At 40.4% G+C, this 15,458-nt stretch overlaps 1 protein-coding gene across 2 annotated transcripts in view; it reads left to right on the top strand.

The window, feature by feature from the left end:
* LOC105692751 (probable serine/threonine-protein kinase tsuA) overlaps positions 1-15,458 on the top strand; it is a 36,261-nt gene that overhangs the window by 16,804 nt on the left and 3,999 nt on the right. For both annotated transcript variants that reach the window (XM_012412170.3, XM_048653489.1), the window contains exon 2: positions 15,207-15,409. In XM_012412170.3, coding sequence (XP_012267593.2) covers positions 15,207-15,409 — 203 coding nt within the window. The remainder of the gene's footprint in view (positions 1-15,206; positions 15,410-15,458) is intronic.

Raw genomic sequence — 15,458 nt, 5'->3', positions numbered from 1 at the left:
AGTGGGATATAAATGGATGTTCTTCTGACAGCCCAGCTGCAGGCGGCTAATGCTTCGATGAAAAATCATTTTCTAACACTATCTAAAATCTGACCCATGCGAGGAGAAGCACCGCAGGGGTCCTGAGCGGGAGATTGAGTCTTCAAAAACGAGTCCAGGCTGGGCTCGGGTCTCGGGATTCCACGCGGTAAAAGGGGGCCGAGACTGGACCCGTCTTGAAATTATACACACCGTGTCGATCCGCATAGCAAATGCGGACCTGCCTTCCTATTTCTCTATCCTGTTTTTCTCGGCTAAAAAATAACTAGAAAATTTTTATAGATCGACGACGCGACGAACGAGGCTCGCCTCTCGTCCTGCTCGTCCTGCTGCAGAAACAGCAGCGGCAACGGCGGAGGAAACTCCCTCCTTCCCGTGGCCGCTGCAACTTTACAAACACGTCTCGAGACTCACTTAGAGCAAACTAGTAGAAATTTTTCTAGACGTCGTGAATAAATCTTACGGGGCTTTATGCAGAGTAGGTTAAGTTTAATACGCACCCGACTCGTCGGCCTTTTTGCTCGCTTTTAGGACCGGATGAACATCGTTGCCGGAATAAATTAAGCGCATTTAACTACGCTGGACAAGGACATACGGGTATTGTTTAAAAATTTATTTACTCATATTTTTCCTTTGACCGTTTACCGACCGATTCTACCTCCGTATTCGTGTTCAATTACGCACACGATCAACCTGACGCGGACGAAGAAAGTTTCAGATATTCATGAAATATGTAAAATAATTGACGTAAATTAATAACCCGCGACATTATAAGTTATGAACATCTGTTAACGAGTTTATGGATAAAAGAAGAAAAAAAAAAATTGTAGGAAAGAAAAAATGAAAGGAAGAAAATATTACAGATATTTGTTTTTATATTAGTTTCGTAGAAAGTACACAAGTAACTTTTCACTCGTTCAATAACTTATACTCTTAAATTTATTACCGATATTATTCATCTCGCTTCCCCGATCTTGCGATCTGTGGTGCCCGGATACAAATTTTTTTCAAATTTCCATCCCGACAAACGTCGCGTAGCTTTGGGGTTAAAAATGCACCGTGACTTCGACCGTATCTATTATACCGAGACCGCGAGAAGATTAATCGAAAAAAGGGTTTCCTTTCCGGAGATAAATGTCGAGTCATTATTGACGAAAAATAGGTACCTCGTGTTTTTTTTTTTTTTTTTCTGCTTTTACCGAGGGGTAGAAATGTGGAGCGTTTTATTTCGCGCCTAGTTTTGTCATGCAGTTAACATGGGGGAAGACAATGCGTCTTCGGATCTCTCTAGCAAGACGATACCCTTTTATTGACGCTGGACCAACTGGTCGCCGCTAGCCGCTGCTCTCTCTCCATCTTTCTCCTGCTTTCTACATGCCTTATATTCAAGAAAAACTCACACTTCGATTCGAGTGTCCTCTCCACCCTTAACACCGACACACCACTTGTACCCGTACGGTAGTACGGAATACATAAGGAGAACGGTGTCGCGTGAGAAAAGGCTTTTGTACACAATGAAAGAACTAACCAACGTTCTTTGTACTCCAATCTTCACTGCAGTATCTCTCCTGTTGCTTACGTGGTACATATGCCGAGATATATAGTAGCGACAAGATGCAGTCGGTGTTGAGTAAACGGTCGTCAAGTATTTTCATTCGATTCGCGAAATGATTGTTTTTGGAAAAAAAGTGGTAGATGATTTTTTTTTCCTCATCGAATTGCGAAGTTGCTAATGAGCGAGTGGATTGAAAAAAAAAAAAACGAAAAAATCGAAAACAAAAAGGAAAAGGAAAGAAAAATTTCATCGTTTATTTATTTAACCATATAGTACGTTACACGTATCATTGAATTTATGAAGTCGTTTAAATCTCGTCACTTTCACTCTAAATAATGTATCGCTATACGTTACATACGTGTAAACCTACTCGTACGTAGATAATATATCACGTTTTTTTTTTTTCTCCTTCTTTTTTCCACCAAGCAAGAGAAATCAAAACCAGTTCGTTGGAATCAAAGTACTTACGGCCGTTTTCACGTTTCCTTGGACCATTAGTCGCCATATTTAATTACTCCGTGTATTTGAAAAGCATGTATGTGCAGAGTATATCGCATATGTTACATATTTTATACATAAGTGCATATACGTTGAGCCGCGGTACGTACGTTGCAGGACGAGAATTAAAACTGCTAAGCCATATCTAGGGCTATATCAAACCCAATCCAAAGTTAAATCTCCATTCGACTCCGTATAAATTATGAAAATATATATAATATATATATACATTATACGTGGCATGTATAATATACATTTCTTATGCATGCTATACACAATTGGGTTACTTATATGTACCTATATCTATGTCTGTATTTATATTATATGAAAATCACCGGTAGGTATCGATGAACACCACCCGAGCTCAATAGGGGTTATAATTCCGTAACTGTACACTGCTTAACAATGACGACGATATGAAATCCGTACATATTGTATTATGTTATTCATATGCACGTATGGGGTTTGAATTTCAACCCTTTTTTTTCATTTTCTTCGGATCTTTTTCAGTCCCTAACTTTGTACAACTGTATTCTGCAGTTGTGCCTTTTATTCGAGCGTCGCCCAACCGTATTGATGATTTTTCTTTTTTTCCTTTACGTGGTTAGAAAAAAGCGTATCCCAAACAGATGCTATTCCGGTGCTCCGCCCTCCTTCGAATCTGCGCAACATTCATAAATTCGTATATCAACAACTTTGCGTTATTACGCGCCAATTAACCGAGCTACCGATAAACCTGTCGTCGTTGTATCGTAAACTACGCGCAGCTGAAGCCGCCTCGCCAAATTATGCATTCACAAATTCGAGCAGCCGGCGGTGTTGTAATTACACGTGAAATCCCTCGGCCGGTTTTCTTCCTATACGTGCATGCATGCCTGTGCATGCTTTCCCCGTGAGGGATCTCTCGGTTTCGCGAAAAGGAAAAGAAAATTAAAAATAATAGGGAGAACTTGACCGGAGCGAACCTCCGGGACATTTTCTCGTTTTCTTTCTCTCATTTCATTTCGTTTCTTTTAGTCGGACCTGTTGTGGATATTTCACCACCCGAACAAGCATATTTTACACGATCGTACCAGTTCCCTCTCTGCAGCGAAACCACTAAACACCCTTTACCAGGAACGCCCTATTTTTGGGGGGTGTTAAGAAGGGACGATGCAGGGATCCAGGCTCTAGGACGAGAATGTGGAAGGGGTGTTAGAGCGAGAAAAAAAAAAAAAAAATGTACATCACAGCGAAGAAAGAAGGAGAGAAAGAGGGATGGATGAAAAATTTATACGCGAGAAACACAGACAGTTGGAGAAGTTCCTCCGCGTTCGTATGGAAATTTTTTTCTTCCATAATACGAGTCGGAAAATACTTATGAAACGCTCGAATGATCGTGAATATAGAGTGAAGAGTCTTATGAGACGCATGGATTTTCGAGTGCGATTTACGCATACGTATGCGGTTTTTGACGAGGGACCACCGTACCGTGTATCGTAGAAGTAGACTCGGAAACGCACACGTCTACAATACACTGAGTTATTATCATTTCGGTGTACGTGCGGGAATATATGCCCCGCGCGTATAAATAGGGGTGGTCATACGTCCGCGTTATACCTTCGAGGACGACGTCGGTTTTTTCAGTCAACGGTTTTCAAGCGTTGCACCGCGGCGATAAGATTATTAGCTTTGTCTAAAGAGACCCGATTCAGCTGTCAGATTCCACTGAGATCAAATTTTATTTAAACGAAGGGTTGACCGAAGTGGGTCAAACAACAAATAAAAACCACCACATCACGGTACTTTGCATATTCATGCGCTAAGTGAATTTATATGCCATTCTTTCTCCTCCCGATCATTCTTATGACTCGAAAAATGCAGAATAGAATTCTCGATTGTTTCTTTCTGTTTTTTTTTCTCTTCATTTTGAGTCCCGATAGTCATTTTTAGATTATACCTTTTCCGCTCTCCGTGAACTTGAGATGCTGAAGACGTTGTGAAAAATTTTCCATGTACATTTTTTCCGCTTCACGCGTTAACATAATTGTGTGCAGGTTTTCAGGGTAAATTATTGAGGAAACGAAACGAAAATTCTCGAGCGTATTGTGCCGTGGCGCGATCTGGTAACATTTTTCTTTTCTTCTTTTCGGTTTTTTTTTCTCTCCTTCTTTTTTTCCTTTTCGTTGAACTTTGTTCATCTCCTCGTGTTACAGTGCGCCCGCGGGGAGAGAAGTGAAAATTTAAATAGGGTATGAGAGCGAGAGAAAAAAGTGAGAGGAATATAACGGGGATCGGCCCGCATGGAAGTTGACACCCCCGTGTCGTTTCGTGGCACCACCGATACCCCATACCGAGACATTTCGTGGCCTGCTCGAGGTCGTGACATACACAGGGCTTAATATAGCCCTAGTTGCAGCCCTGTGTAAATTACGGTATTAATAGCATGGGAAAGTAGTTCATTCCCCTACGACATTCATTTCGTTTTCTTTTTTTTTTTCTTTTTTTTTTCTCTCTTTCATAGTGGTATAAATCGAAACTTGTTTCTCAACTTTATACGTACGTACGTATACAACATTCAGTTGTTATGTCGCACTTAATTGTCCCGTTATATCGTGTATCTATGCTGCTGTTCCAATTCTATTTATTCCGGTGTTACGACGCTGCGGCTTATACTTATTATTTGTACAGATCCTGTTTCAAAAGCAATTATATACGAATTCAATCCGGAGCTTTTTTCGGATTGGATTCGTCCTTTATATCTACAACAAAATGATGGCGCGGCACGATCTGTTAGACGCAAACGTGCGACGATAATGGAAAATAATCTATCAAATCCATGATGTATTATATTTGCGGAACAAATCGCGCGTATATTATAACCGAACGATCAATATGGATTAATACGACGGCTCGTTGTAATCTGCCAACGGTATTCCCATCATCGGTTATGGAGAAGGACTATCGGGATTGATCCAGGGATGCGGAAGTTTGTGTCGAATCGATTCGCAAGGACCATCAAAAATACACGCTCGCTATAACGCAACGTTTTTGACTGGAGAATCGTCGGGAAATATCGTTGATTTTTTTTTTCTCTTCCAACGAAGTAAAATTCCTTATGTTAGAATCCTTTTTTTTTTTCTAATGATTATCCGATCGCGTACCGTACGGCGAATCACTGGAATCTTTGAGGGATTTTTTAGGGAGTGCAGGTTTGCATCGGGTGGAACAATAAAAAAAAAAAAAAAAAAAAAAGGAAGGAAAAAAACTTTTGCTCGGTCTTGCACCGGGGGTAGAGGAACTATTGCTGATAATTTTGAAGGTAAACAAAATTCTTTGTGCTTCTTTGAGGAGCTTTGTTGTATTTCGCTTGAATTCCTTTTTGTGTATAGGTATACCTGTGTACACCTATATAATATATTATAACCAACGACAAAGATCCCCTTTGTGATCGAACTTCCTAGATCGTAGATCATTCTGACAAACCCGCCGACTGCACGCACGTCATATTGTAGGTATACATGCAGTTATATTAATGATTCGGAATCCGAACCTCGCATGCCAAAGATCTATCAACATCACGTATTACCTATATTCTTTCTTCTTTCTTCCTGTATGGATGAAAATTTGCTCTGTGGCTAGAGATCAATTTATATATATTAGAATGATTTAGCCATTTATATCATCGGAGAAGAATTACGAAAGTAAATATTAACCTTCTGCTCGGCCATCTTGTACCTACCCACCCTCGAGAAAGATTAATGGAGAGATGGTTTTTACCCTCGATTTTTTGTAGACTTTGAAAAACGTGAAATTGGAGGTTGATACGGTAAGGTGGTAATTAAGAGTGTGTAATAATTTGCATATTACTCCAGAGGTGTAATTACGTGATAAATCTTACGCGAAGTTTCTATTTCTGTAAAGTAAGTGATGCGTGTAGAATCAAACGAAATATTCCCACGATTATGTTAAACAGTTTCTTTTACTTTTCTCCCATCTCTTTGTGTAATCAAATTTTGCGCTCAATTTCAAGATTAAATCGAACGAAACCAGACCCATGGTGTACCCTGCTACGTGCATCGCCGTATTGCAGGCTGCAAGAAATGCAGATTCGAATCGAGTAAAACATACGTATACGTATGGTAAGTCATGAATCGTTCCTCTGTCTGCATAAAGCGTTCTTAGATTTATTTTTTTTTTCTATATATACTTTCATGATATTCGCAGCGTTCTCTAATCGCGCCTGCATCGTTCGCACGTAAATTATCCTCGGATGAAAGTTGAATGGGGAAAAAATTGTTAACGAGAAAAATGGAAACGGAAAAAAAGAAAATGCAACGAAACTACAAAGTGAAAAATTTTCAGATCCCGTTTGAAAAGTTTCTCCAGACGATCATATTGTTACCGTTCATCGACTGCACGACTATGGCATCCTCTTTTATTATCACTTAATCGACCAAAAGATGCAACAAATGCACTTCTATGGGAGGGGGGGGAGAAATGAAAAAATCAATTGTGAGCAACCTAAACACGGTGGGTATAATATGTGATCGAAGTATAAGTATACCCATGCAGTCGGGTTGTCTGGACTGTTTTCTCAAAAAGTTAATCGTCCGGAAATATCAAGCGCGCTTTAACAGAGTTTACTTATAACTTATAGTACTTTGTCAATGCTTTATAAAAATTCTTCACTCACATAACGGTTATAATGTAGACCCGTTTCCTGATTTTTTTTTTTTTTTCTTTATTCTTCCGTACGACCGCCTCGATACACCGTGCTCACATGTACGAAGTTTCGAGTACGGAAACTGGGGGTTCCTCGATATTCTTTTCCATTATGTAAGGGTGACTCCGCACGAAAACGAGTCCCAATCGCAACCCTTTTTTTTTTTCTCTCCTTTCCCTCCTGTCATCCCATTTGTCTCCCGTTGCGGTACCAGCCGTACACGTACACAGACGCGAAGATGGCACGAGTCATTTATTTCGTCACGTATTTTTCGATCGATTCCCCATTCTGCCTTTTGTCATTCTTTCGTGCATTCTCCAGAGTGAAAGGAACGGTGGAGAAAAGAACCGCAGATGCGAAAATCTTCTCAAATTTCTACGGCGGTGCTTCGAACGCGCGTTGGGATACCTCTTTTTTTACACCGAAGCTCTTTTCATCCCAGAGATGGCAAAAATTTCGATTTTCCGATCACTCTTGGCGATCCGACGAATTCCTTCGCGACGAGACATCCCACATAAAATTCCCATGCTGATAATATCCACTGTGTACCATCCGAGCTTATCTTTGGTATGTAGATTTTATAATCTAAAACTGACTTTCTTGCAGCGTGTATAAGCGTGCATCACGTGATGCGGTGCAACCGTTTTTAGAGAAGTAGGGGGTGAAGAGCTGCCGCAATGATAAGGCGATAAAGTTTTTCTACCGAAAAGAATAAAGATAGAAAGAGAAAAAAAATTACTCCAATTTTTATACGCGTTATTCGAATCGGAACGGCGGCGCTTTTTCCGAGAGATAAAAATTGAGGAAAGATTGGTGAAGAAAAAACCAAGTTTCCATAGGAAATGTAGTTTTGCCGCAGCTGAAATCTTGAACGAATTATTTTTAATTAGTTTCTTATTAACTCCGGTAATTTCATTCGAGAAATTATATTTCAAGGGATTATTATACGTTATGCGCTGCAGCTGACGTGTATATATGTAGAGTGTATTAATATTACGTGGAAAATCATGAACCTGTGCTCCGCACTGCTCGAGTTACCGTAATATTAAAATTTTAGAATATCTCTGAAGTTTTTTTCTCTCCTTATAAGTATATTCCGTAAGTACCTGCAATAGTCAAGTTTGCATAACGAACGCTCGCTGAGTTCCTTCATTTTTTGTTCATCATTTCCAGTTTATAAAATAATCCGTTTACTGATAATGTTACGCTTTTTCAATTTTGCAATTTTTTTTGTTTCAACAATAAATCTCGCGCTTTTTTGACTGCAAAAATCTAATCAAATAAATAAAATCGACTTCGATTTTCATAAATTTAACACACACATATTCGACTCGCAATTAATTTATTCCACCGGATTACAGTTTCAACTTCCAGCTCGCCACATAGGTATCACAATGCTGTACGTACACACGTTTTTACTCGTCTACATTCAAACTGATTTAATAGAGTTAATTATATAGGACAAGGTATTTTATGCTATAGTATAATAATTGTTAGGTGTATAGTTGTAATTTTAAAATTGCTTTCTGCCAGTTATTACGTACGTATAGACACACACTCTCGTGTTATTCTACGCCCATGGGCACGCTGTACATATAACCGCGTTCGTTGTTGCTGTATAATAATTACACCAATTGTTTAGTACATAGTACCTACGTAGGTATACCCGTAGAGTTCGCGGCGCGTGGTTTGTAACTTTCTCCATCGAGCGTTGTAAAAATTCACCGGTTTTTCTTCCTTCCTTATTCACTTCCTTCCTTCCTCTCGTGCTGAGCAACTGATCCCGCATGCCTCCTTTTTACCGTTATCTGTCCCCCTGTCGGCGTTACCGTATTACGAGACCGCGGACAGCCAGCTCACGTTTTCATGAGAATAATTGATAAAAAAAAAAGGAATAAATTTACTCGGGCGTCAGTAAATTAGAACAACGTCTCTTTGCCACTTTCCGCCCGGTCCGGCTATTCCTATACGGACTTGTCCTGCTATCGCGGTTTTTATTGCTTGACATCACGTTGCGTCATTTCCTCGCTTCCTCACCGGTTGTGTATAACGAAATGATATACGTCGGAAAACTCTTTCCCTACATAGCCGTGTCGTAGAATGTTCTGATAACGAAGATCAGAGAAATTTTTTTTTTTTTAAATTCATTCACAAAATTCGCCTTGAACTTTCGCTTCTTTTTTTTTCTCAACTGTATAAGAAAAATTATATCAGCATTGCGTTTGGAAAATTAGCTCCGAGCTTGCAGGATAAAGCTTCACTTTATACCGCGTGTCCCAGATCTTTTTATGAGCATCTAATGGCCGTCCTAAAAATAAGATTCTCGTTTGAATTCTCCGCTCCATGGTTTCGGGTGACGTTCTGTAAAATAAATCGTTTTTACTACGTGCGCTTTGCTCCTCCACGTTTCGTCTTGGTACGTATATGCGCATACCTCAATGAACATTGTGCACCGTGCGCCGCACGGCAAAGACGAACAAACTTACACGGGATATTTATTATAATGACTAAACGGGAGAAAAACTGTGGCGAACATCGGTCGGTTGAGGAGATTTTATGACCACACTTTTTCAATTTAATTTTCCTTTCTCAGGTCAAAACGAAAGGCTGACACTACTCGGAAGATGTAGATCTTTGAAGTGTGAGTTTTTTTTTTTGTTTTTGTTTTTGAGAATACACTCGAATTCTTTCGATTCTAAAAATCTTGAAGATTCGCTGTACGAGACGGAAATAATGCGGTATATATATACATTTGGACTCTGCAAAAGAGGGACGAGAAATCCGGGTCACTCATCTCGTGACATCGGAACCGAGAAAGCATATGTGCACGTTTAATATTCATGAATAAATTATTCCTCTTCAAGGTGCGGGTAAAAAAAGAAAAAAAGAAAAAAGGAAATTCGGAGTTGTATTTGCCTAGGATAAGCCTGTTAGAAAACAGCCGGTGAATCCAGGCGTTATGTTATACATAAAGAAGATCCCCGCGTACGTGTACACACATGGCTACACACACGGTTGAAATCAACCCTTAAAGCATGCCGCGGTGAAATCCGAAGTATCAAACCCCTCCGGAAAAAATAAAACCTTTTGAAAAATGGATAAACATTAATAAAGATTTGAGGGGGGGGATTAAACGTGGGATGGAAAAAAAAAAAAAAAAAGACCTCGTCTCTATAAATGAAAAAGAATGGCGAGGAAAAGAACGGAAATTTATAAGCCCATGAGAATCGCGACTCGGAGATGCAATTTTCGTTTTTTTCTTTTTTCATTAGTTTTTCATATAGTGTGCGCCTCTTCCGATATTCACCGTGGACGTTCGATGGGTATTACGTTCGCATTACGGCTGTTGGTTATTATAGCTGATAATGAGGCTGCAGTAACTACCTTTACTTCGTTCGTATCTAGATAGCTTTCGATTGAGCGCTCGTCTAAAGCGCTCATTTCCTGTGTCCCTCCTTGTCTTTGTCGTACGCTGCCGCGCGCCGTGGTTTTTGAGGTGCGGGGAAAACACCGGTGAATATGGTATACGTACACGTATGTTCTCGCGTACGTTATGTATTATATATTTACTTACTTACTTGCTTACTTACGTGACACGCCCCTCTCGGGTGAGATTGTATGGACGTTTTACGTACGTGAACGTTGTGTAAACGTGTGGACGTAGTTCCGAGCTAGGAACCACGGTCGTTGTAACTGCAGCGGTGGTCCAATTAGGAAGAATAACGCTCGTAGTGGGCATTATACGAAAAATACACCGGAGTCCGTTGGACGCTCGTAAAAATTCGGATCTCTTCATTGGGTCAACCAGATAATTTATTTGAATATTAATTGTACGCGTGTAAATAATGCTCACGACTACCGAGCAGACAAATTTTATTAGCATATCTGTAACCCATCGGGGTTTCATTTTCACCAACTTTCTAACGAAACGTTTTTCGATTTTTTTCTATACTTAAACTTTTGGCTTTCGATTTTATAAATTTGAATTATCGGACGAAAAAAATTAGCAATCAAAGGCAGATCTCTCTAGTTCGCGTTGTCCGGTGCAGAGAGAACTCGCGGAATTCTCTCTTTCGCTGTTCCATCGGATAATCTCTTCATCTTTAACCGTCAGCTGTTTCTTCCTTCCTCGACTCGCCGTTATCTTCATCGTCATCCGGGGAAGTAAACGGTTTCCTGAGGCCACGTACCGTACATGGGGGAAATATGGTCGCCGTTGCCGCCTAGCTTCACTGCAACACGAAAGTTCCGGTCCGGCTACCGGTATACTTTTTTTACTAATACAACACACAACTACACGTTGCAGTATAACTAACCTTACTCCACACACAACCGTATGCACGCCCGCATTGTTTTTTTTCCCTTTTTTTTTTTTTTTACTACAACTGTTCAATTCTTACCAAATGCTCCGTACGATCCGAGTGACTTTTCGATTCAGTTTTCGTTTAATTAAATTCAAATTTTGGAATCATTTCGACGTGACTCTGGTTTACGCAAATCGATCAGTTGCAAAATATCTAAAACGAAGAGTGTGAAATTTTTTCGAAATTTTCTGATTAATTTTTCGATTTCAACTGGATGCAATGTTCGTCGTCGACGAGTGATGAATCTTTCATCGGTCTTTTATGGGATTGAATAATTGTGTTTTGTTTCGCAAGTAGACGGATGGATAGTCGGGTGTTTTCTTTCGTGCAGCTTACATAGTTAAGTAGTGTTTCCGGTACCCGCGTGTCCTCGCCCCAGGGGAGGCGCCGCGTGCCTTGATGTGAAAGTTGCCTTTTACACCACGTCGTTTGCGAGGTTTTACGTCTTACCTACCACCTGCATCGTATTCACGTTTATATCTCGATCCTCCGACTGGTTCGCGCCTATGTTTACGAAATGGATAATCTATGTACACACATACGCGACATATACGTGCACATGTCTATCGAGACTCGGAAGTTGGGAAATAATTATGAAAAATAATTAGGAATCCGTTTTTTTTTGTTTTTTTTTGTCGAGGATCCTTAATTAACGCTACCTAATCCCAATACTGACCACCGACAATGTGACGCACATTTTGTCAGGTCGCTAATCCAACTGACATCTGCCTACGAATACGTAGACGAGTCTCTTCGTCGCGTTGTAAACGTACAGCCTGTTTCGTGCGCATGTATTTCCCACGTACGTTGATGTTGACCAGTTTTTAACACTCATGTTTTCCGCATCGTTAAACTACAAAGCTCTGAAGCGCGCACTCTACTAGTCGTCGTTCGTTACACGTCTCTTTGTAACACGCGAAGGGCTGAAAACCAGAAAATAATAACTCACATTTTTTTTTTTGACTTTCCATCATTTTTTTTCCACGCTCCTGATAAAATCTGTAGCGATTTCGTGAGACGCTCACCTCGCGTGCCAACTCAGAGGAACGTGTGGCACTGAAAGATAATTAGTGAAAATTGCATAAACCCCACCCTTTTACACCCACACGATTTTTAATGGCAATATGGCGGATGCGGGTTCACGAGGAAAGATGCGCGATGTTGGCGTTTTTTCTTGATGATAATAAAATATTCATCTGCTGTGAGAATAGGTTTTATTTCTTTGATATGCTTCAAGAGATGCGCGCCGTCCTAGTTGAACTGCGAGCTGCTGGAATAATTTTTTGGGTCAAAGTTTGTTCGGAGGTAATCGTTGAGATCAATGAAAAATACAGCTGCGGAGGCAACAGTGAATGGGGAAATTGTCTTTATTTGGAGCATGAGAGACGATAAATGACGATGTTACGTGATACGCGTATGACGATGGTGGCGATGAAACGACGAGAGCAGCGCGACAAGTTCGATGCCCTCAAAGATTCAGCCGAGACATTTTTCTTAATTGTGCTCCCGCTTCTTCTGTTGTAACGACGTCCTCTCTTATTCCGCGCGCTGCTTCTCGCGGCGCTGGAGCAGAAGGAGATGAAGAGAAGAAAAAAGAAGCAGAGCAAGCATTTCAAGAGCGACATACGCATCACATGTGTTTTAATATCATCGCATGTATCGCCCACATTGGAAGGGGGGAGGGGGGCGGAAAACTTGCACTCTCAACTTATAATTCATTCAACTTGTACGTACGCAGTATAAGGCAGCCTGCCCAACGGGTAACGAGTAACGTAAGCAAAACATGATTAAGATGAAGGAGGCTGCGTGGCGCATCTCGCATACGATGACGCAATTCATTGGGTGTTGGGTGTCGCTTCGCAGCTCGAGGGTAGATAGAGGGGATAATAAACAAGAAACGAAAAAAAAAAAAAAAAATGATGGGAGAAAAGAGAATAAAAAAAAAAAGCAGGATGCGGACATCCGCCCTCTTCTCCTTTTCTATGTATTTTCTATTCTCCATTCCCTATTTCTTTTGCTACGCACATTATGTACTCTTTTGTACCTATACGTACGCTCCTTTTCTCCATCATTGTAATCCTAGCCAGAGTTTCGTCCCTCGGGGACCCTACGTGCGACATACGGTCTTGGCTATATATTCATAACACATTTGTATAACAGTTGACGGTTGTTTGATTCACGTTTTTTTTTTACAAAAATATGCAAATCTTCTTTGTGCCGTTCGTACTCGGAACTAATGATCATTAATTTATTTGTTGTACATTTCAATTAACTTACAGAACTCGAACGATTGAATTGGAAAACTTTATCGATAACTATATTTATACGCCTCACGGATACTAGCATACCTACTCGCACGTTTTTACTTGACACTTGAACAGTTCGATAAATCGAGATTATCTCGTGTTCTTATTCTACTTATAGAAATGAGAAAATTATTCTTGACCTATGGTCGACCATCGGCCGTTGTGGTTTGCGTATCGCTTGTGTACATATACATTACACACACGGTATCCTTCAGTTTTGCAAATAATTTTATTGATTCCGATCGAAGAATGATCGTCGAATACATATCGAATCTACGATTCGAAGAAAATTATTATTCGCAAATATCGTTCCGATATAGCTTTCAGATAAATCGGACGATAATTGTAAGCGAAATTTTGTATCTACTCCGAAACACGTTTCGCTCGTGTAAGCTTCTTATTTTGATCCTCGGAATTGAAAGAACTGTAAGCATATGGTGTGTGTATTATGTGGTGTAAGTCTGGCGCGAAATCCGCTTGTAAGCATTTTCAGACGTGATTACTGTGTGTTACGATCAACATCACGGTCTTTGATCTTTGACTTTGCGTCCGCATCGATCCCTGCTCAAGATAAATTCAAAGTCATTTCATGTCCTGTAACATGTTTCAGCTGGGGCGACGTGAACTACGATAAATTTTCGCAATTCGCTTGCTACGGATCCGAAAGATCGAAGCTCAGATATTTTATTTCCAATGATTTGATCCTTCCAGAATCGGACGTTGAATCCCATAAGAATAGATGGTACACGCACACGTTATAAAAATACATTACAGCTGCGCCAGTTGGGTCACGGAATGAATGATCATTGCCATCACTTCCGGTTGGTCCTAACCGCTGATGTGTGACAGTAAGAAAAAAAAAAAAAAAAATGTATTGTCAAGCCTATAATTACTTATGAAACGTCTTGTGAGAAAGTAGGAGCAAAAAGAGATGGGGGAGAGAACGAAGATACAATCGACGAAGAAAATTGCGTTGAATAATCCCGTGTATGATTTTTCTCTTCGTCGTTTTCTCGTTTTCACTTTCTTGGCAGAGTTCAAAGGAAACAATTAAACGAAAGGCGTTGTTTATCCGCGTCGTAGGCCTCTTGACGCCTCGATGATGACGGTGATAATGATAATGACGATGACGTTTCTCTTTAAACGATGTAATTATATTTAAACTCCGACAATTAGACTCGTTAATAGACTCGATATCTTTAGGCGACGTTCTGACGACATTTTAAAGACAAAAGCGAACCGCTAATTTGTACTTGACGTATGTACTCATCTTTGGAACAACAATAACAACTTTCTATCTCCACCTCCGAAATTCTCGTCGCTTTTTTTACCACGAATTTTCTTTTTGCAGTTAATGATTTTTAGAACGGTACTCACAGACATTTCCGCTGGGATAAAACTCCCATTGATAAATAACCTGAGTAGTTTTTTTTTTTTTTTTTACCATCTTTCTCTCTCTCAGTCAGTTGGTCATTCACTCAGTGATGTCTTATTGTCAGTCGGTCGAAACTGGTCGTAATATCTGGTAGGCAAGGTCGGTTAATATCGCCGCTCCTTTTTCCCGGTTGTTGCTGCAGCCGGCATTCCAAAGTTTCGCAATGTTCGTTCCTAGTTAACAATATCGTATCGAACATCTCGGATCTTTCGCGGTCCATGTTTCTCTTACTTTTCACCGAGTTCGAAAAATTATCAAAGATCCGAATGATCTAATTTTTTTTTGTTCGTTTTTCATTTTACAGGAGAACTGTACGTCGAAGATCTGGGAGAGCAAAGGATGGTTACGATCAGGATGGGGTGGCTTTGGGTCGAGGGTACCCCGATGAGGCTTCCTTTGAGGGCGTTAAATTTGCGCCAGGCAGCTCCGAGTCTCTGTCAGCCGCACGTATCCTCCCTTGGTTTTACTTTGAGTAACCCTCAGAACGGAACCCTGGCAACATTTTGGGTAAGTAATTTGGACAAAATCCTTGGCCGACTTCGCGATAACCGTGTAT

This window comes from Athalia rosae, chromosome 4 (assembly GCF_917208135.1).
Source record: "Athalia rosae chromosome 4, iyAthRosa1.1, whole genome shotgun sequence".
NCBI classification, from domain to species: Eukaryota; Metazoa; Arthropoda; class Insecta; order Hymenoptera; family Athaliidae; genus Athalia; species Athalia rosae.
Note: the sequence above shows the minus strand (reverse complement) of the source record. Positions and strands in the feature narration are given on the sequence as shown.